This window comes from Acomys minous, assembly GCF_964271855.1.
Source record: "Acomys minous genome assembly, chromosome: 11".
Classification (NCBI taxonomy): Eukaryota; Metazoa; Chordata; class Mammalia; order Rodentia; family Muridae; genus Acomys; species Acomys minous.
This window is the reverse complement of record NC_140492.1, coordinates 70,742,691-70,764,309: the sequence shown is the minus strand read 5'-3', so window position 1 is coordinate 70,764,309 and position 21,619 is coordinate 70,742,691. Positions and strand designations below refer to the sequence as shown.

Sequence of the window (21,619 nt, the reverse complement as noted above, 5' to 3'; positions counted from 1 at the left end):
CTCAAGTATTTAATTTTTATTCCTTCTCAAGTCTCTGATGGGGTTGAAGACCTGATAATTTAGTCTTACAATTGAACTTAGTTGTTTAGTGCCAAGAGCCACCCTGTTAAGGGAGCTCACTAGGCATGTGGGCTGTCTAGGAGGTGATCTGGTTTCTCCAAGGTCTTGTACCATGATGCACCCCCAAACTACTTCCAGCCTCTGACATGCTGTCAGGAGCCATTGATTTGGGGAAGTCCAGTAGACATGAGAGACCTCTGGAGGTGATCCAGTATTTGCAAGGTCTGTATCGTGATGTACCCCAGAATTGCTTCCAACCTCTGACTACCCTGTCAATTGTGCTTTGCTGCATCTCTCTAAAATTTGGCATTAGAGCCGGGCATGGTGGTGCATGCCTTTAATCCCAGCACCCAGGGAGGCAGAGGCAGGTGGATCACTTTGAGTCTAAGGCCAGCTTGCTCTACAAAGTGAGTCTAGGACAGCCAGGACTACATTCATGGCCAGCCCAGTCTACAAAGCAAGTACAGGACAGTCAAAGTTACACAGAGAAACGCTGTCTTGGAAAACCAAAAGTAAACATGTCTGGCATTGGTGTGAACTGGTATTTTCTGGGTACTGACCAGCTCTGATTGAGCAAACTTCCTACAGGATCTTGTTGAAGATGCACTGTTTGTTATTCAGATGAATTAATCCCTGATTTGATTCAAATAGTTTTAAAAGATAAAGTTAATTTATGGCTGCAATAAATACCTTTGTGGACCTCCAGATGCCTCTCAGCAAGGATAGCCTTGTAGCAGATTTGTGGCTTCAGATAAGCCTCTACTGCAGAAGGCTCCACGAATCCTGGTATTTCACCATAAATATAGGCAAGTTTGTTTAAACTTGCTATGAACCTAAGTGGAATGAAGCTACCTAGATATGTCTGAATTTACTCTGTTTCTTAGAATGAAAGACAGATAAAATTATTGTCCTGAGCTCATAATGAACTAAGAGATAGCTGGATAATGTATAGCTAGGTCTGTCTTAACTGAAACTTACTCTTGTAAGTTTCAGACCCTATTAACCTTAGGCCCTGTCAACCTTTGTCATTCTGAACTGAACTCACTATGAACTTATGTAATGGATACATAGATAAGAAATGCTTAGCTCTAAAACACGTAACCTGTTATATTTTAGAATTCATCTGTTTTGTGATTAATTGTATTCTTGACTATGAGGTAATTCCCTTTTCTCAGAAGTATAAGTATGGTCTTATACAATAATCAGGGCTGAAAATTGGGAAGCTTAACTTCAGTTAAAGTTAAGATGCCTGACTTCACCCGCCTCTTCTCTTGAATGCATGTGTGTGAGTGGTTTATTTTCTATCTCTTTCTTATTTCTTATTTCTCTGTAGATTCGCAAATAAGTTAGCAGACTCAGGGCCATCAGCCTTCTACAGCTTATAAGCCTAAGTTTACACCAACTTACTGGAGATCTCTGCAAAGAGGCCTGTCTACAGATCAAAGAGCCTCCTTTTATGACCCCCATGCAGTCTCCAGCCAGAAGCCGCTTTTACAGCCTCAGCCATAGGAAACTTGTGGACCTCTGCAGAGCCGCTGCTGGGCATTAACTGTTTAGTGGTTAAGATGTTTTTAGGTCTAGATAGATGAGCTATGATAGATATTGATTTACATTCAGAATTTTGGACTCACCAAGATAGTTGAGATGTTTTCTTCAAGGTAGCCAAATAGCCAAAACATTATGAATGTAATATTTTTATAATTCCTGATTGTTTTTGTGGTTCTTCTTGCTATATGTAGTTTATTATATTTATGTATAAAAATATAAATATATATGTAAAAAAGAGAAAAATAATAAAACACTTTTAAAATCTAATTATTTAAAAACAAAAAACATCTTGAGCGAGGCGCAGTGGCACATGCCTTTAATCCCAGCACTTGGGAGGCAGAGGCTAGCAGATCACTGTGAGTTCGAGGCCAGCCTGGTCTACAAAGTGAGTCCAGGACAAGCAAAGCTGTCTCAAAAAACCAGAAACAAAAAGAACTTATTTAAAACATTAGCAACAAAAACCAAAACTTTTAAGAAGTCAGTAGTCAGATTCTCAAATTCATTTTGAGCTATTTGAGGCCTTTAATCATCCCCAGGAAAAAAGAGAAGGCGTTGGCTTAGAAGACTGGGAAGGACAGAATTCTAAACAGGAAGTGCATGCAAGCAGTCAACGGGGTGGTGTAACACTTAGAACACTAGAACCATACCAGAGGTGAGATGGCGGCAAACATATCTATCGTTATGAGGTCACTTGTCAGTGTTTCCTTATGAAGATAACATGTATTTCTTTTTTTTTCTTTTGAGACTGGGTCCTACTTACCTGTCCCGGAACTTGCTATGTAGACAAGGCTGGCCTCAAATCACAGAGATCCAGTTGTCTCTGCCTCCAAACTGCAATTATTTCTGTGCCAGACAGGCAATGTGGCAAAGACTTTTAACACTCAGAAGGCTGAGGCAGGCAGATTTCTGAGTTCGAGGCTAGCCTGGTCTAGATAAGGAGTTCCAGGTCAGCCAGGGCTACAAAGTGAGATCCTTTGTCAGAACAAGCGCGTGAGTTTACCACACTCAGCAGACTGTTTTCATTCCGGATTCCACTCCCCAGCACTGGTTCCTAGTCAAATACCTGCGACCCCGATACTGACCTGCACAGCGTAAGAGATGGCAAGACCCGCATAGGCTGAGGGGATCTGTCCATGCATGAGAACAATCATCAGCCCAGTGGTGGTGATCAACGCAACGCTGATGAGGTCCAGCCGCACTGCCAGCCACCTCATCGCACAGGTGAACAAGAAAAAAGGAGCCTGGTTGTCATCCAATAGCTCCTGATACCTGTGAGGAAGATGGCAAAGGGACAGATAAAATACCGCATAACCCCACTCAGGGGCTGAAGCCAAACCTTCCGTGGACCACAGAGAGCACGGAAAGCACGCACTTCCTGGTCTTCAACCAAGAGAGTGATGGGGAGGCTTCAGAAGCGCAGGCCTCGCATGAGGATACAGGCTGTTCTGACACCAGTTAGCCTAGAGAAACACTAAAACCTACATAAAGATGTCAGGAAGGGTGGTGGCGCACGCCTTTAGTCCCAGCACTTAGGAAGCCGAGGCAGGTGGATCTCTGTGAGTTCGAGGCCAGCCTGGTCCACATAGGGAATTACTTTTTCTTCCAGACAGGTTTCTCTGTGTGGCCCTGGCTATTAGAACTTGCTCTGTAGACCAGGCTGGCCTCAAACTCACAAAGATCCCCGTCTCTGCCTCCAAGGTATTGGAACTAAAGGTGTGTGTCACCACCACATGGCTGAGACCATGTCATTAAAAAAATGAAAAGCCTAAGGATTAGAGAGATGGCTTAGCATACTGTCCTTGCAGGGGAACTGGGTTTGGTTCTCAGTACCCACAAGGCAGCTCACAACCATACATAGCTACATATAGTTCTAGAGGACCTAACGCCCTCTTCTGGCCTTCTAGGGTTCCTGCATACATGTAGGCTACATATATTCATTAAAGCATGCACACACACACACACAGAGGGAGGAGGAGGGGGAGGGGGTAAATAACATTTTGTAAAAGCTAAAGACATGAGGGAGAAACATCTACACATAAGAAGCAAGGAGGCCAAATCCACAGGCTGTAGTCAACTTTAGAAAAATATTTTAGGTCAGAGGTCATTTCCTCAAAACAAGAGAGTTCAAAGGCAGGCAGCAGAGGCAGCCCACGGCCAAGAATGCTAAACCCTCAGAGCAACTGTAGCTGCTGCGTGTGTGGACAAGTTACTGCAGAGCAAAACTGTTTCCCAGGGCTACAGAGCCAAGAAGCCTGTGACCAAAGCACAGCAGCGGGAGACAGGCAGCACCCTCCGCCATGGAGCAGGCATCACCAGCACCAGGAGGCTTAGCACCTCGGACAGGCGGAGCTCAAGGGAGCACTGCACCTCATCAAACAAGCAGAGCTCGAGCAAGGAAGTTTTGCTAGGCACATGTGCTTTGCTACTTTTTTAAAAAATTTACTCTTCTTTCTTACAGTAAAATATAAAATCTTTAGGAAAAAATGCAACTTAAAAAGAAGAAGAAGGGCTGGAGAGATGGCTCAGTGGTTAAGAGCGCCGCCTGCTCTTCCAAAGGTCCTGAGTTCAATTCCCAGCAACCACATGGTGGCTCACAACCATCTGTAATGTGATATGGTGCCCTCTTCTGGCTTGCAGGAGTACATGCAAGCAGAGCACTGTATAATAAATAAATAAATAAATAAATAAATAAATCTTTAAAAAAAGAAGAAGAAAATGTAAAGAGTGCCAGACAGTACCACTGCACACTCCTCCCATGAAAACACTGCACAGGTCATTATCTTACACTAAGAAGGCTTTCTCTGAGTCATTGTATTTTTCCTAACTTTTTTTCTCTACTTTTTTCATGTAAAAATGACTTAATTTTTACTTTACCAGGCAGCACACACATGGGGGTGGGGTGGAGTTAGCAGGGGGGGCATTTAGTATTTTTTTATGTGTCTATGTGCATGTGTGTACATGTGTGCCTGTGAAGGCTCGGGGAATCTTTCTTGATCATTTTCTCACCTTATTTACTGAGGAAGGGTCTTTCAATCAAACCTAGAGCTTGCCAGCTCACTCTGGGGATCTTTTGTCTTGGCGCCTTAAAGCTGAAATTATAGGCGGGCAGCCCCACCATGCCCATCTGGTGATTACGTGAGTTCTCGGCCCATCCTCTCACTTACATAGCAAGTGCTATACAAAGTTGTAAAACACACTACAAAAAGTCAGTCTTTTTCTTACCAATTTCTGGGTACCTGATTCTTTTTTCCACAGACAGCTACCATTTCTTACATATCCTTTCAGAGATAGCTAAGTGCACAGGCGTGCGCGCGTGCACTGTCAGTGTGGGCAGTGTATATCCATACTCGTCTCCTGGTCTGTGTTTCTGTCTTGTAATCCTCTCAGAAACAGTCTTAGCAAGTACCTAAGACTCATCAGAGACAGTCTGGCATATCTTTTGGGGTGAGCTTTCCAATCCCAGGCTCTGGCCTTGAACGGCCTCTTCTGGTGACTGTAGCTGTCGAGATGCCAGCTCCCGTCAAAGCCTTCGGCCCCCATCAGCACTAACCTGTGTAGAAACTCCTGCCCTCTGTTATAGGCGTGGATGGTAGCAAGGCCCTGGATGCTGGACGTGATGTGGGAGAGGAAAGGAGACTGCGTGATGTTGTCCAGACGCTTTAGCTCACGAATCAGGACCCTGCGGGAGAACGCGGTCCATGTCACAGCGGGGTACCAGCTATCATGGCCTCGTGGGGCCTGCATGCATCCTGTTTACCTGGAGACAATGTGTAGCACTGTGAAGAGGATGAGGAGGGGCCCCACGGCCACAAGGAACCACGGGAAGACTCCTGCGATCATTCCAACACAGAAAAACACCAGGATCACATTCTGGATAAACATCTCAGCCTGGAATGGCAGGCGCACGTCCACTGCAGAGACCAGGAGAGAACACGTGTCAGACCGGTGGAACACGCAAGCAAGGAAAATGGAACTAAATAGTTTTTTTTTAAGGCTCCATGAAATTTCTGGGGTCTGAGATACTAACTTTAGCAGTTTTGTCAAAGAAAAATAAACCCGCTGCTGTCACTGTCTTATCTGAGGCGGCCTTCCTCCCCCATCCTTACTCTCTTTCTTTCCTCCTCCATCTTTTCTCTTTCCTCCTCCATCCTTTCCCTCTTTCCTCCTCCATCCTTTCTCTTTCCTCCTCCATCCTTTCCCTCTTTCCCCCTCCATCCTTTCTCTTTCCTCCTCCATCCTTTCCCTCTTTCCTCCTCCATCCTTTCTCTTTCCTCCTCCATCCTTTCCCTCTTTCCTCCTCCATCCTTTCTCTTTCCTCCTCCATCCTTTCTCTTTCCTCCTCCATCCTTTCCAGCTTTCCTCCTCCATCCTTTCTCTTTCCTCCTCCATCCTTTCTCTTTCCTCCTCCATCCTTTCTCTCTTTCCTCCTCCATCCTTTCTCTTTCCTCCTCCATCTTTTCTCTTTCCTCCTCCATCCTTTCCCTCTTTCCTCCTCCATCTTTTCTCTTTCCTCCTCCATCCTTTCTCTTTCCTCCTCCATCCTTTCCCTCTTTCCTCCTCCATCCTTTCTCTCTTTCCTCCTCCATCCTTTCCCTCTTTCCTCCTCCATCTTTTCTCTTTCCTCCTCCATCCTTTCCCTCTTTCCTCCTCCATCCTTTCTCTCTTTCCTCCTCCATCCTTTCTCTTTCCTCCTCCATCCTTTCCCTCTTTCCTCCTCCATCCTTTCTCTTTCCTCCTCCATCCTTTCCCGCTTTCCTCCTCCATCCTTTCTCTCTTTCCTCCTCCATCTTTTCTCTTTCCTCCTCCATCCTTTCCCTCTTTCCTCCTCCATCCTTTCCCTCTTTCCTCCTCCATCTTTTCTCTTTCCTCCTCCATCCTTTCCCTCTTTCCTCCTCCATCCTTTCCCTCTTTCCTCCTCCATCTTTTCTCTTTCCTCCTCCATCCTTTCCCTCTTTCCTCCTCCATCCTTTCCCTCTTTCCTCCTCCATCCTTTCCCTCTTTCCTCCTCCATCTTTTCTCTTTCCTCCTCCATCCTTTCTCTTTCCTCCTCCATCTTTTCTCTTTCCTCCTCCATCCTTTCTCTTTCCTCCTCCATCCTTTCTCTCTTTCCTCCTCCATCCTTTCCCTCTTTCCTCCTCCATCTTTTCTCTTTCCTCCTCCATCCTTTCTCTTTCCTCCTCCATCTTTTCTCTTTCCTCCTCCATCCTTTCCCTCTTTCCTCCTCCATCTTTTCTCTTTCCTCCTCCATCCTTTCCCTCTTTCCTCCTCCATCCTTTCTCTTTCCTCCTCCATCCTTTCTCTTTCCTCCTCCATCCTTTCTCTTTCCTCCTCCATCCTTTCTCTCTTTCCTCCTCCATCTTTTCTCTTTCCTCCTCCATCCTTTCCCTCTTTCCTCCTCCATCCTTTCTCTCTTTCCTCCTCCATCCTTTCCCTCTTTCCTCCTCCATCCTTTCTCTTTCCTCCTCCATCTTTTCTCTTTCCTCCTCCATCTTTTCTCTTTCCTCCTCCATCCTTTCTCTTTCCTCCTCCATCCTTTCTCTTTCCTCCTCCATCCTTTCTCTTTCCTCCTCCATCCTTTCCCTCTTTCCTCCTCCATCCTTTCTCTTTCCTCCTCCATCCTTTCTCTTTCCTCCTCCATCCTTTCCCTCTTTCCTCCTCCATCTTTTCTCTTTCCTCCTCCATCCTTTCTCTCTTTCCTCCTCCATCCTTTCCCTCTTTCCTCCTCCATCTTTTCTCTTTCCTCCTCCATCCTTTCTCTTTCCTCCTCCATCTTTTCTCTTTCCTCCTCCATCCTTTCCCTCTTTCCTCCTCCATCTTTTCTCTTTCCTCCTCCATCCTTTCCCTCTTTCCTCCTCCATCCTTTCTCTTTCCTCCTCCATCCTTTCTCTTTCCTCCTCCATCCTTTCTCTTTCCTCCTCCATCCTTTCTCTCTTTCCTCCTCCATCTTTTCTCTTTCCTCCTCCATCCTTTCCCTCTTTCCTCCTCCATCCTTTCTCTCTTTCCTCCTCCATCCTTTCCCTCTTTCCTCCTCCATCCTTTCTCTTTCCTCCTCCATCTTTTCTCTTTCCTCCTCCATCCTTTCTCTTTCCTCCTCCATCCTTTCTCTTTCCTCCTCCATCCTTTCTCTTTCCTCCTCCATCCTTTCCCTCTTTCCTCCTCCATCTTTTCTCTTTCCCCTCCATCCTTTCCCTCTTTCCTCCTCCATCCTTTCCCTCTTTCCTCCTCCATCTTTTCTCTTTCCTCCTCCATCCTTTCTCTTTCCTCCTCCATCTTTTCTCTTTCCTCCTCCATCCTTTCCCTCTTTCCTCCTCCATCTTTTCTCTTTCCTCCTCCATCCTTTCTCTTTCCTCCTCCATCTTTTCTCTTTCCTCCTCCATCCTTTCTCTTTCCTCCTCCATCCTTTCCCTCTTTCCTCCTCCATCCTTTCTCTTTCCTCCTCCATCTTTTCTCTTTCCTCCTCCATCCTTTCCCTCTTTCCTCCTCCATCTTTTCTCTTTCCTCCTCCATCCTTTCTCTCTTTCCTCCTCCATCTTTTCTCTTTCCTCCTCCATCCTTTCTCTTTCCTCCTCCATCCTTTCCCTCTTTCCTCCTCCATCTTTTCTCTTTCCTCCTCCATCCTTTCCCTCTTTCCTCCTCCATCTTTTCTCTTTCCTCCTCCATCCTTTCTCTTTCCTCCTCCATCTTTTCTCTTTCCTCCTCCATCCTTCCCCACTCGTTCAGTTTTTCCTACTGCTTCTAAATACCTTATTTAATGCATACATAAAATACTTGGAAAATAAACACACAAAAAGCAAAACAAAGATCTCCTATGCTCTTACCAACACAAGAAAAATCTAAACATACGTGAACATCAAAGAAGTGTACAGAACCTTCAATGTCTCCACCTCCTTTTAGCTACTTTCCCTACCCCCTGCCTTTGGGCAGAGGCATCCTCATGAAAACCACAGCTGTGTCACAAGCGCTGCTGTTTTTCTTTCCTTCCTTGTGAGACAGAGTCTAAGTATAAAGCTCAAGATGGCCTCAAACCCACAATCCTTCCACCTCAGACTCCAGTGCAAGGACTGAACCAACAAGTCTAGATCTTGTCTTTCTGCTTGTGTGTGCGTGTGCGCGCACATGCATCTGTATGTGCATGCATGTACCTGTATGTGTTCCTGTAGGGGGAATGTATGTCTGAGTGTGCATGTGTCTGTACACCTGTGTGTGCATGCATGTACATGTGTGTGCTCCTGTGTGTGTGTATGGTGGTATGCATGTCTGAGTGTGCATGTGTCTGTGCATCTGTGTATATCTGTATATGCATGCATGTATATGTGTGTGCTCCTGTGTATATGTGGGTATGCATGTCTGAGTGTGCATGTGTCTGTACATTTGTATATACATGTGTGTGCTCCTGTGTATGTGTGGGTATGCATGTCTGAGTGTACATGTGCCTGTACGTCTGTATATACATGTGTGTGCGCACGTGTGTGTATGGGTATGCATATCTGAGTGTGCATATGTCTGTACATCTGTGTACATGTGTATTGCATGCATGTACATGTGTGTTCTATGTGTGTGTTTGTATATGCATGTCTGAGTGTGCATGTGTCTGTGTAAATGTGCACGGTGTGCCTGCATGTATGCAGGTGTAGAAACATGTTATGCACAGGTTCTGGTACTGAGTCTGTCCCGGCTCCTTTACTTCTGGCCGTCCCCTCACACTGCCTTGTGACCCATGAACCAAGCTCCTCCTATGAAGCTGACCACCACACAGCAGCTAAAAGCTAACTTTGAGGTGAAAAAATCTGAGCCCAATTCCCAACCTGGTCACCTGATAGACCTTGGGCAAGTTACTTAACCTCTCTGGACATAACCTTCGTAGGCTGAAGGAGAACTCAGACAAAATATTCCTGATGCAAACACCAGACCCTGGAGACAAAGCTGCACACTCTCTTTTTATGGGGGCAGCGGGCACCCAGGAAGGCGAGGGGCAGTGACCACTGGCTGTACTTCAGAGCATAAAAGCAAAGAGAGGTTGTACCAATGAGTGATACCTTCATCCATGTCTTTGGAAAAACGGTTGAGAATCCTCCCCGTTGGGGTAGTGTCAAAAAACTTCATAGGGCTCCGCAGGATCCTGCGGAAAAGGTCGTCATGGAGCCGGGAGGAGGCTCTCAGCGTGCCCTGGGGAGCAGACACAGGATGGTCAGGCCCAGAGACTTGGGTACCCAGGGAAGGAAGGCTCAGCTTCCTCCTCCTGCAGTGACCACTGTGCAGACAGCCATGCAGCGCCGGAGAAGGAGGCACAGTGAGTCTGCAGGGCCACCCGCGCACGCACGCACACACACACACACACACACACACACACACACACACACGTCACAGCCCATCCACTGTGCTCTACCTTGACAAAGACAACTCCTCGGATGGCTTTCAAGAGCAGCATGACCACCATGGAGAGGGCGTAGACGCTGGCGTAGTACTGCATGAACGGGTTGTCCTTCATACTGTCGCTCACGGAGCTTCTGTTCCCTTGGTACACTGTGGTGTTCTGTTTGGAGGCAAAGTCCCACAGGTGAGTTTCCTGAGAGAGCCAGGTCATGTTCAGTCACGGGGAGAGCCACACACAGAGAATGACCAGGGGCCTGGGCACGGCAAACACAAGGCAGTCTCGCTATGCACTTCTCCTTGTTCTAGTGGGTGAACACAAAGGGCCTACAACTGTCCTACTCAGTGACTAGCTCTACAGCCCCTGAGCTGGTCAGGGCCTTACTTCCTGTTCTCTGAGACTACACTGAGCATCCTTGATCTGGGAACGTTCCTGTTCACTGCTTTCTCTCTAAAATTTTCTTTCAGCTGACACATGAAACAAAGTTATGCACATTACGCACATCCCATAATGTTTCTAGTGCTTCTTCTTAATGAAAAGTACAGGAGCTTCCCTAAGAACAGTCTAGGACTGGGGAGACAGGGAAGGCCACGCTGTCACACACATGCTGCTCACCCCACTCCCTTGCTTGATCCAGTAGCTCAGCCACCAGGTGCTGAAGGCAGTGCTGCCCACATTTAGCATAAAAAGGACCATGATGACCAGGAAGGCCACGGGCCCCCCTGCGGCCTGGATGTAGACACCGTAGACGGACCAGGGCACGGAGCCTTGCCCTTTCTCCTCCACCTGCACGAGCTGCCCTGGGAAAGAGGAACATAGACACAGGACCTGAGAAGGGGGCAGTATGGAGTAAGACTCTGTCGGGATCACACTCCACCCAAAGACTGAGTTTAGTCCAGGAAAGCAGCTTTGGTGGGCAGCGGGAGACAGGGTTGGCCTGTACATAAGCTAACTAGCTAAGCTATAAGCAAACAATGAGGTCATTGGGTAGGTTGGGCTGATTACACTGTTTTCCGCTCTGAACTTCCTTCTGTAAAGGCTGGAGCACAGTGTGGGCAGGAGTTCCCAGAATGTGGGGTTTGGAACTGTCTGACTGGTGGATGCTATTTTCCCCAAATGAACCCTATTTGTGTGGGGGATTTCCCCTTCAACAGACCTGCTCCCTTCAAACTCACTCACGCTTGCGGAAGCGGAGCCACGGAACCTACAGCCTCAGGAGAGGCCAGATCAGAATCGCCTCCTTCTAGAACATTTTTACAGCACCATCTACAGGATTAGGCCACACAGTCCCCCATCCCCCACACTCCACCCCCTACCCCCACCTTTCAGAGCCTCACAAAGGACAGGGACCAGCCAGGGAAACACAGGAACATGCACTAAATGCAATAGCAGAGCCTATTTCATTCCCCTTCGAGGTTGGAGGTGCAAACATTAGACCATTTGCCTAAACCTTCATGGCATGGCTAACATGTTTTCAGTTTAAATTACTGTGCTTAAGAAGTCTATACAGCCAGGTGGTGGTGGCGCACACCTTTAATCCCAGCACTTGGGAGGCAGAGGCAGGTGGATCACTGCGAGTTCGAGGCCAGCCTGGTCTACAAAGCGAGTCCAGGACAGCCAAGGCTAACACAGAGAGACCCTGACTCGAAAAACCAAAAAAAAAAAAAAAAAAAAAAAAAAAAAAAGTCTAAACAACAACCCCAGGACAGCAGCTGAGGTGCCTAGTTAACATATCAAAGTGGCCCTGGCCTCCAGGTTCCAGCACAGAGGCTGGGCTGCTCCTCCCCAGAGGCTCTGCCCTGTCTAACCCAGACAGTTGGTTACCCACCCCTCTTCTGTACTCTGGCCTCTTAGCTGCTGCACTAGGTTTCTCTCTCCCTTTACCCTTCTTCTCCCCATAAGGTTCAAGGTCATGACCACTCTGGACTCTCCAGATGTGTCTGCCTCTGGCTATGTCTTTTATCTACAATAAGCTTCCCCCTCTCCCATGAGCAGTCACGTCCCTTCCTTTCCTTTTTATTTCTTTGTTTTCACTCACCTCTAACCTAAGCCTCACTGGGCCAAGGACAGATGGAATGTTAAGGACCATCTTGCCTTGTCCAACTTTAACAGGACTCTTTTTACACATAATGTTAGCATCTGCTTCTGCTCCTATACCCTGAGCCTGCCTGTTCAAGAAAACCCTAACAAAAAATTAAAATTAAAATTAAAAAAAGAAAGAAAACCGTAATATCTGCAACACATGTTTGCTGAGAGCTCCTCATTGTGTGGAGCCCCAGCCATTGTGACTCCATCTTGTTGCTAGACTTTATCTTATGGCCTGTCCTTGAGGTCACCTCAGTTACTGTAAGAATCACAATCTGTTCTGGGGAAAAGATCCACCCTAGGCCTGAGCGAATCAGGAGACAGCAGGAAAGCACCTAACCGCCCGATGTTAAGCATTTCGTGGTCAGGTTTGACCAATCCCCTAGCACCAACCCAACCTTGCTAAATGTCCACCAATCCTCTAACTGCCAAACTGGAAACTCCTGTTCTTTGTCATAACTATGATAAAAAACCCTGGCTAACTGTGGTTCAGGGCTCGCCTACTGAGCTGCTGCTTAGGTGAGGTGCAAGAGCCCTCGGGGCTTGAGTTTAAATAAAGACACCTTGCTGTTGCATACCGCTTGGACTCCTGGTGGTCTTTGGGGATCTATGATCTGGGCATAGCAGTTGCCCTTAGGTGAAGATAACGTGCTCATAGTTAACAGAACCAGAGCATGACCTTCAGCTTGCAGGACACACGCCTGCACATAAACAGAATGTAGCCTCGTGTTTCTTTGCCTTTACAAGCACCTAACTACAACTTGGGATCCCAGAGTCCTGAGGGTAGCCCTAGGAGACTAATATCTAAATAAAAAAGCCTCTTCTTTGTTAAAATTATTCTTGATCAGGCTGGTTAATCCCTGACCAACCCCAGACCCATATATAACATCAGTCGCTTTGGATTCCAGGAAGAACAAAACCTCACAAGACAGACAGTTTGCACCCAGGAGGGTGCTGTTTTCTAAACAAGCAGGGCTGTACCTTAGAACAGAAGTGACCATCTTATAAGCCAGACAGATCCCCTCAGAACCAAGACAAGGAAGGGCAGGAACCACTCTGACTAGGATTGCTCTATAGTGCATGCCACTTGTCCCACCTCCTCCTCCATTTAATCCTACAGCTCACGTCAGGATCCTGGAGATGAACTTGGGGCCACTGGACCCCTATGTCTGTACCTCTTCCCAAGGCAGCCACACTAAATAAATGTCCTTTCTTTGTTTTCGCCATTACTTGGTATATTTGGAACTGATGACTGAACCATTTATTGGTGCTACCAGAACCCATACTTTTGTCCTAAAAATTCTAGTTACAAGTTAGGACGGTGACTCAACAAAAAGACCAGTAAGCAAACTGCATTTCCTTCTGATTTCAAAGGTGATATGTGCTTCAAATTCAGACATGAAAGGCTCTCGAGATCTGGGCAAGGAAGTCTAAGCAGTAAAACTGCTGCCTGTAACTTTTCTAGAGTTCTCTGCAAATTTCACCAGAACCAGGCAATGAGCCTACTGGTCTAGCACAGACTCTGAGGATGAGGTGTGCTGGACACCTCAGCTTTAACTGGGATTCTAAATGTAAAAAAAAAAAAAAAAACTTAGTCAGGAGCCCCACTACGCCCAAGGCTGCTCCTGATAACCGGACCCAGTGACATCACTCACTCAAGATAAGCACACATAGTCCTAGACGCCCATGATGCCCCATGAACAGCACATAGCAGAGACCAAGAGTTCCATGCATCTGGAGAGATGCCAACCTGATCTGCCCTGCGGCTGGAGAGTCACCCCAGGATCCTGACCCTCGAAGCAGAGGCTGGATCTGACCTTCAGCTGGGATACACACAACTACCTTCAAGTACAGAGGTGACCCGAAGGGAGGAAGGGAGGCCCACTCAGGATGACTCAGCTGGGACTACCCACAACTGACTGCACCCTTTGAAGAAAAGGCCAAGGATCAAAGGTCATCTTACTTCCTTGTTGGCACACCCTGGGTCCCTCACCTAATACTGTCTTGGGACTTTGTTATTCTAGAAATGCAACACACATGCATGACATCATCTCCTGATAAATGACAGACAAAACTCTCAAACCTGTGCTTACCTTCCTCTGACTTCACCGCCTTCTCCTTCTTCACCGACCCTGGCTTAGGGCCCTTGTCTTGTGATTTCTTCTGCGAACCACTAGCTTCCTTTTTTGAATTAATCTAATAACATTAAAAAAAAAAAAAAAAAGGATGTCCAGTCATAAGATGTTCATTCAGACGGATGTCTACAGGACACATGTTGAGAAGCACTCTCTGAACTAGTAACGTAAATAAAAGACATAGCAAGTTCTTACTCATTTTTTATTCCAGGTTTCTGTGTCATGCCCACACGAATACTGACCTGCTCAGCCTCCCGCGTGTGGGATCACGGGGCAGACACCATGCCTGCAGGCACACCTGTTTTCTTTAGAAAGCCACCTGCAATTATCTACACTAGTTTCTTGTACTAACTTAACCTGCCCTGTTAGTCCACTGATATTTACTCTCCACTAAGCCGTTCAAGACCTAAGCCCCCAAAACGTTCACCATTTTGCTCTCCCATTCGTCCCAGTGCCCATTCCTACCTCTGACCTGCCACTTGCTAACTCAGATCCGGAGACGCCACCATTTGCCTCTCCTACCACAAGGTCCCCAAGCCTCTCTGCATCCTGGCCGTAAGCCAGGCCTGGGGTCCTCTCCCGGTTCACTACTCCCCACGGCTCCCGTTCTCCAGCCACACTTGACATCACCATTCCTCACGCACAGCCCCAGTTCCCACTACTGTGCACTTGTCCCCTCCTTGTTCCAGTCTTAGTCATGGCTGTCCCTAGTCAGACGGGTTTTGTTTTCGTTTGGTTTTTTTGTTTTTCGAGACAAGATTTATCTGCGTAGCCCTGGATGTCCTAGACTCACTTTGTAGACCAGGCTGGCCTCGAACTCAGAGCTCCGCCTCTGCCTCCCAGAGTGCTGGGATTAAAGGCATGCGCCACCATGCCTGCTTCAGATAGGTTTTTGTAAGACAACTTACACACCTCTGCAATAAAGCTAGAATGCCCTCTAAGAACTCAGGACACTGCCATACCTGGTTAGTTACCTGTGAGAGCAGGAAAGCACCACGCTACCCTACATGACCTAACATCCTTCCAAGACAAAGGTGAGTTCTCACAGAGGGCTACCCACTACCCAGTGCCTACTGCTAGAACTACCCAGAACAGGGCACAGTGGTAACCAAAAAGCATTCATCAAACTGAAAACCCACAAATCTATTTAATGTTCTCCTTCCCAAGTGTAGCTACATCCTTAGAAAATCTCCTCCGTGCAGATCACTGAATTCAATCTTACATGATATGAAAGTCTAGTCGACCAACTAGACTTTCTAAACACACAACGGGGGTTTAAAAATATGAAATCTAGATAGAGCTGTATCTGGGGCAGAAGATAGGGCTCTGAATATATTTACTGCAGTGCATGAGCAAACGCACTGCCTAAAGATATTCCGTCTGTGGACCATTCTCTGGGGGAAGCATATTACATATTAATGCAACAACTATAAGTAGCCAATATGGTGTGTGTGTCAGGGTGCACATGTGGAGGTCAGAGAACAACTTTGTGGGTTCTGGTAATTGAACTCAGGTGGCTAGGCTTGCAAAGCCAGAGTCATTATCCGCCGAGCCATCCCGCTGGCCCCATAAGTGACATTGGGAAAGCATGCTCCCCAGCTACAGTCTGTCACCTGTCTATCAGCTGCACAGTATCTATCTTCTGCTCCTTGGACAATTCTGTATTTCAGCTTCTCTCCCTCTGACTTTCCCCTCAAAGTCTGCAAAGATGAGGCCACAAACTGAGGACTCCGAAGCTTTCCAGAAGTCATAGCAGATCACAGAACTTAAGTCTGGATCTGAGCGTCTCTGTGGATGTCACTGGTGATCCCAGGAAGGCTGTAAGTCTATCAGAAGGCCCTACAGACGAGGTATGCACAGTTGGCTGCGCTGCAGTGAAACCACAAAAGTGAACGGCTGACCTAAGACACGAGAGCCAGGTCCCAGTAACACCCTGCTTTCATTCCACGCCAATCTCAAAAGGACCTGCAAGCAACAAGGAAGCTCAACCCCCAGCCTAAGTCACCCTCAGGACCCCAAGAGAAAGGGACGCTGCCAGGATAGAAGCACAGTCCCAGGGTCTGATGTACACATGCTGTACTCAGCCTAGCTTGAGGCCTGTGTGGAGGCATGGAAAACTGGCACCTCTGAGCGCTGCACTGGAGAAGGGCGCTGCACTGGAGGGGGGTGCTGCACTGGAGGTTGGTGCTGCACTGGAGGGGGTGCTACACTAGAGGGGGTGCTGCACTGGAGGGGATGCTGCACTAGAGGGGGTGCTGCACTGGAGGTGGATGCTGCACTGGAGGGGGTGCTGCACTAGAGGGGGTGCTGCACTGGAGGGGGTGCTGCACTAGAGGGGGTGCTGCACTGGAGGTGGATACTGCACTGGAGGGGGTGCTGCACTAGAGGGGGTGCTACACTGGAGGGGGTGCTGCACTAGAGGGGGTGCTGCACTGGAGGTGGATGCTGCACTGGAGGTGGGTGCTGCACTGGCGGGGGTGCTGCACTGGAGGGGGTGCTGCACTGGAGGGGGTGCTGCACTGGGAGAGGGTGCTGTACTGGAGGGGGGTGCTGCACTGGAAGAAAGTGCTGCACTGGAGGGGGGTACTGCACTGGAAGAGGGTGCTGCACTGGAGGGGGGTGCTGCACTGGAGGGGGGTGCTGCACTGGAGGGGGGTGCAAATACAAAGAAATGGGGAACCAAGCTATCTGCTCCAGCAAGCTGCTTCGCTCACCTTAGCCTCTAAATGTGAGAAAGGATCATATTTGGCCACATAACTCCAATAAAATGTCTAATGAAATGGTATCTTACTTATTGCAGGGTATTTGGTCCCACTGTGATCCCTGAGATTATGAACTGTAAAGACCTGCTTATTGTTTGGTGTGGCTCAGCTGTATCACACCTTTAACCCAAGAGCTTTCTGTTTACTGTAAGCAGGTGATTTGGGTGTGCCTCAGCCCTAGCACACACCTTTAATCCAGGAGCTTTCTGTACACAGGATTAAATAAAGTCAACCCTAGGTCTAGAGGTGGAACAAGTAACCAGTTGGCAGGGAGTGAACAGAAAGGAGGGACACTAAGAGAAGGGTGTTTGTCAGGCGTGGTAGCTAGTGCCTGTAATTCCAGCACTCGGGAGGCAGAGGCAGGCGGACCGCTGTGAGTTCGAGGCCAGCCTAGTCTACAAAGTGAGTCCAGGACAGTCAAGGGTACACAAGGGTGGGGGGGGGGGGGAGAGAGAGAGAGAGAGAGAGAGAGAGAGAGAGAGAAAGAGAGAGAGAGAGAAGCGTATCTAAGATACTGTAGAGGAGAAGATAGGGCTTTGGCTTTTTTCTTCTGGTTCATGAGCTGAGTAGGAAGGTCAGCTAAGTGCTTTCTCTGCCTCTCTCAGCTAGCAGGTTTTCATCCCAGCATCTGGCTCCTGAGTCTTTACTGATAAAGGCAGTAACCAGAGCACCTAAGTGCCGAATCAGGATCCAGGGCACTATGGGTCATTCCCAAATGTACACAGTATTTAACTCCCTTCCCCTGATGCTTTGCTCACTTGTTTGTCCCAAGAGCCTCACACAGTTTTAGTGAGCGCTTACAGAGTGAAGCTGTGAGCAGACCCAGGACACGGTCTCTAGCTCTTAGCTCCTCATCCTGCATTCCCACAGGATGCTGACCAGGTGAATCCAGCACAGAAGTGTGGCCATGTGGAAACCACTGGCAAACACAGAGTTAAACTTCGCTCTTCCTACCCTGGTGGAATCACACTTCCCTGTGTAGAAATGACTTGTACAAACCCAGCAAACCTTACCTCAAACGGGGGCGTCTCTCCCAGCAACAGGTTATTGAAAATAGTAGCGTAATCCCCATTTAAGTTCATCAGTTCCTCGTGGGTGCCTCTTTCTGTGATACAGCCCTCTCTCATGAAGATCACTTCATCACAATCAACCAGGTACTGGGGACAGCAACAAGGAAGCGCAGAATTGCTGACGTTTATGCAAATCAATTCAAATACCCAGTCTTATTTTGGTAAGTCTCAACCAGAGATGGTTTGGCTGCCCGTTTGACAATAGAATATTCTAGGGTGTTAAAATAAATCAAGACCCGAATGCACAGAGCAGACCGCTTCCCACCAAACAAAGAACCTTCAGTCTAGAATGTTAACAATCTCAAGACCTTTGCTTTAGTTTACTGATCCCTAAGACAGTTCAAACACTATTCCTCACATGTTCTGATGGCGTAGCTACGCAGACTTCACATTAATTTTAAATCCTGGCTGAGTGTGGCAGCACCCAGGAGGAAGAGGTGGGTGAGGCCAGCTTGGACTACAACGACTACAAGAGCCAGGCCAGGGATATACAGTGAGACTCTGTCTCAAATAAATTAACTAATTCAAACCCTTTCACAGCATGCAGAATTTACAGGTTTTCTGGAGCAGAAAGGGACACTGAGACCCCAAACATAACCTGACAACTCAGACAGCAACAGTCTTGAACAGATCTCCAAAATGACTGCCTGTCATGGACTGATGGAGAGAAAGTGCAAATTCTGCTTACTGTTCTCATCACAGATGCTACCACAATGCTCTCTGCCAGACAACTCATTCCCAGACTCTACTTCTAGATACTAGAAGGTACATTGACCATCTGCTAAGGAAATGAAAACAGTTAACTCTGGGAATATAGTTTCTCAGAGATCCCTGGCCGGAACCCACCTCTTCCAAAGCCTACGTGAGCAGCTTGGGAGAGGATGCCCCATACCTGTAACTGGTGTGTAACAAACAGAACCGTCTTAGACTTGAGGCGCTTCCGGATAGCACTGTTGAAGATGTGGTTGCCTACGTGGGCATCTAAGGCACTGAGGGGGTCATCCAGGATGTAAATGCTTCTGTCACTATACAAGGCCCGAGCAAGGCTGATCCTCTGGCGCTGTCCACCACTCAGGTTGGCTCCTCGCTCTCCAATCTATGAGCCCAAAAGAAAGCAAAGGGAAGCCTCTATCTTAAACACAGAACAGGGCTTAGCGGGCACACCAGTCATCTTTCCCAAACTGACTCTTGCAGTCCCCACCTATATAGATTCCAGGGTGGACCTTCTAGGGACTGGGGAGACATTCTACAACTGTCTAAGAGCCAATCAGACACACACATGTGGCTCTGACACTGCCCCACAACACCTTCCACAGAAAGAGCATCCTAAAACAAAAATGCTGACCAGTCTTCACCTTTGCCAAAAACTCTTTAAGAATCCTGTGAGAGATGGGTACAGTGGTGCAGGCCTTTAATACCAGCACTCGGGAGGCAGAGCCAGGAGGATCACTGTGAGTTCGAGGCCAGCCTGGTCTACAAATTGTGTCCAGGACAGCCAGAGCTACACACAGAGAAACTCTGTCTTGAAAAAACAAAACAACAACAACAACAAAAAAAAAAGGGGCATGCATTACCATGGCCTGCTAAAATATATTTAAGCAGAGTAAAATCAAAACAATTTGGAATCCAAATGGGATATGCTTAAGATCCACAGGGACGACACCTTGTGCTGATCGACAAATGCTTTGCTACATATGGTCCCACGAGAGCAAAGCCCCCTGTGTGGGTCTGTCCCAGGAGATGCTCTCCTAGAAGGGGATGCTGGTGTGTCCCTGCAAAGCCCTCCAAAGCCTTTCCTGCTAACTGTGCTGTGGAGACCTGTCAGGGGCAGAAGGCTTGTACCTCAGTCAGGTCACTGTTGGGAAGAATGGCCAAGTCAGGGCGCAGGCAGCAGCTATTCAACACTGAGTTGTATCTGAAGGACACAAAGGTGGCAGAAAATCAGGGACTCGGTAACAAAACAAAACAAAACAAAAAAGCCTACTGATGGGCTGCCTTCCTTCACACATGGCCAAAGGAAAGACGACAGAAACCAAACGTATCTTACCTTTCTTCATCAAACTCCTTCCCAAAGAGAATGTTGTCTCTCAGAGTGGCATTGAGAATCCAGGCCTGCTGGGCCACATAAGCAAAGGTCCCACTGACTGCAATGCTGCCCTCTAGCAGTGTCATCTAGGGAGACAGACATCATGCAGGGTTTTGAATCCAAAAGGAAGCACCCACACAATCAATGTTGACTAAAGAATTCTACAGCTTTGGCTGCTTCTGGGAATTTTTTGGGCTTAACTCCAGAGCACACATTTGTTCAGCAACAAAGAACACCAGTTACCCTCCCTTCTATGATCTGGGAGCGCAGCATCATTCACAAGGCTGCGCACACACCCTGCCGCCCACGGCTGTTTCATGTTCTCTAATTTCACTATAAAAGTACAACTGTGGGGGCTGGAGAGATGGCTCAGTGGTTAAGAGCTCCACCTGCTCTTCCAGAGGTCCTGAGTTCAATTCCCAGCAACCACATGGTGGCTCACAACCATCTATAATGTGATCTGATGCCCTCTTCTGTAGATAAAGCACTCATATACAATAAATAAATAAATCTTAAAAAAAAAAAGTACAACTGTGATGGCTGATCTTGGTTGTCAACTTGACTACATCTGGAATAGGTAACACCCAAGCACCTGGGCATACCCGTGAGGAATTTTGTTGATAAGGACAAGTTACAGCAGTGGCTTATACAATGCTTAGTGAGTGTGATGTTTTGAATGAGAATGCCCCCATAGGCTCACATGTTTGAATTTTCGGTCCCCTGTTAGTGGAACTATTTCAGAAAGATTAGGCGCTGTGGACTTGCTGCGGCGGGGGGGGGGGGGGGGGGGGGAGTCACTGGAGGTAGGCTTTGGGGGTTCAAAAGCCCACAACATTCCCAGTTACCTCTCACTGCCTTGTGTTTGTAGATCAGGAACTAGAGCTCTCACTACTGCTCCACCACCATGCCTGCCCATCTGGGCCGTGCTTCCACTATGATGGTCCTGGACTCACCCTCTGAAACCGTAAGCCCCAATAAACTGTTTCTTCTATAAGTTGCCTTTGTCATGGGGTCTCTTCACAGCAATAGAAAAGTAACGAGGACAGTGGGCCTATTTGGATTCTGGAGACACTACTTTCCTCATTCTGCCCCTTATAACAAGGGACTCAGGACCTAGAACAGGAGAAGGCTCTTCAACAGGTCCAGGCTACTGTGCTGGCTGCTCTACCACTGGGACTATATGACCTAGCAGACCTGATGGTACTTGAGGTGTCAGTGGCAGACAGGGATGCTGTTGGAGCCTTTGGCACTCCCCTGCAGGAGAATCAGAAAGGACCCTTGGTATTTTGGAGCAAGGCTCTACCTTGCTCTTCCCTTTTGGAAACAGTCCTTGGCCATACTAGAAAATGAACATGTGACAATGGGCCACCATGTTACCATGCAACTGAGCTGTCCATCATGAGCTGGGAGTTATCTGACCCACTAAGCCATGAAGCAGGACGTGCACAGCAGGATGTGCACAGCAGGATGTGCACAGCAGCCATCCATTATCAGCTGGAATT

The 21,619-nt window shown here is 47.7% G+C and overlaps 1 protein-coding gene across 2 annotated transcripts in view; it reads right to left on the bottom strand.

Annotated features, from left to right (window-relative positions):
- Positions 1-21,619, bottom strand: part of ABCC5 (ATP binding cassette subfamily C member 5) — an 86,087-nt gene that overhangs the window by 19,787 nt on the left and 44,681 nt on the right. For both annotated transcript variants that reach the window (XM_084801595.1, XM_084801596.1), the window contains exons 13-23: positions 20,079-20,203; positions 19,874-19,946; positions 18,924-19,127; positions 17,975-18,118; positions 14,158-14,260; positions 10,595-10,779; positions 9,995-10,141; positions 9,645-9,774; positions 5,366-5,519; positions 5,159-5,287; positions 2,691-2,877 (exon numbers count right to left, since the gene is read on the bottom strand). In XM_084801595.1, the coding sequence (XP_084657721.1) occupies positions 2,691-2,877; positions 5,159-5,287; positions 5,366-5,519; positions 9,645-9,774; positions 9,995-10,141; positions 10,595-10,779; positions 14,158-14,260; positions 17,975-18,118; positions 18,924-19,127; positions 19,874-19,946; positions 20,079-20,203 (1,581 nt within the window). The remainder of the gene's footprint in view (positions 1-2,690; positions 2,878-5,158; positions 5,288-5,365; positions 5,520-9,644; positions 9,775-9,994; positions 10,142-10,594; positions 10,780-14,157; positions 14,261-17,974; positions 18,119-18,923; positions 19,128-19,873; positions 19,947-20,078; positions 20,204-21,619) is intronic.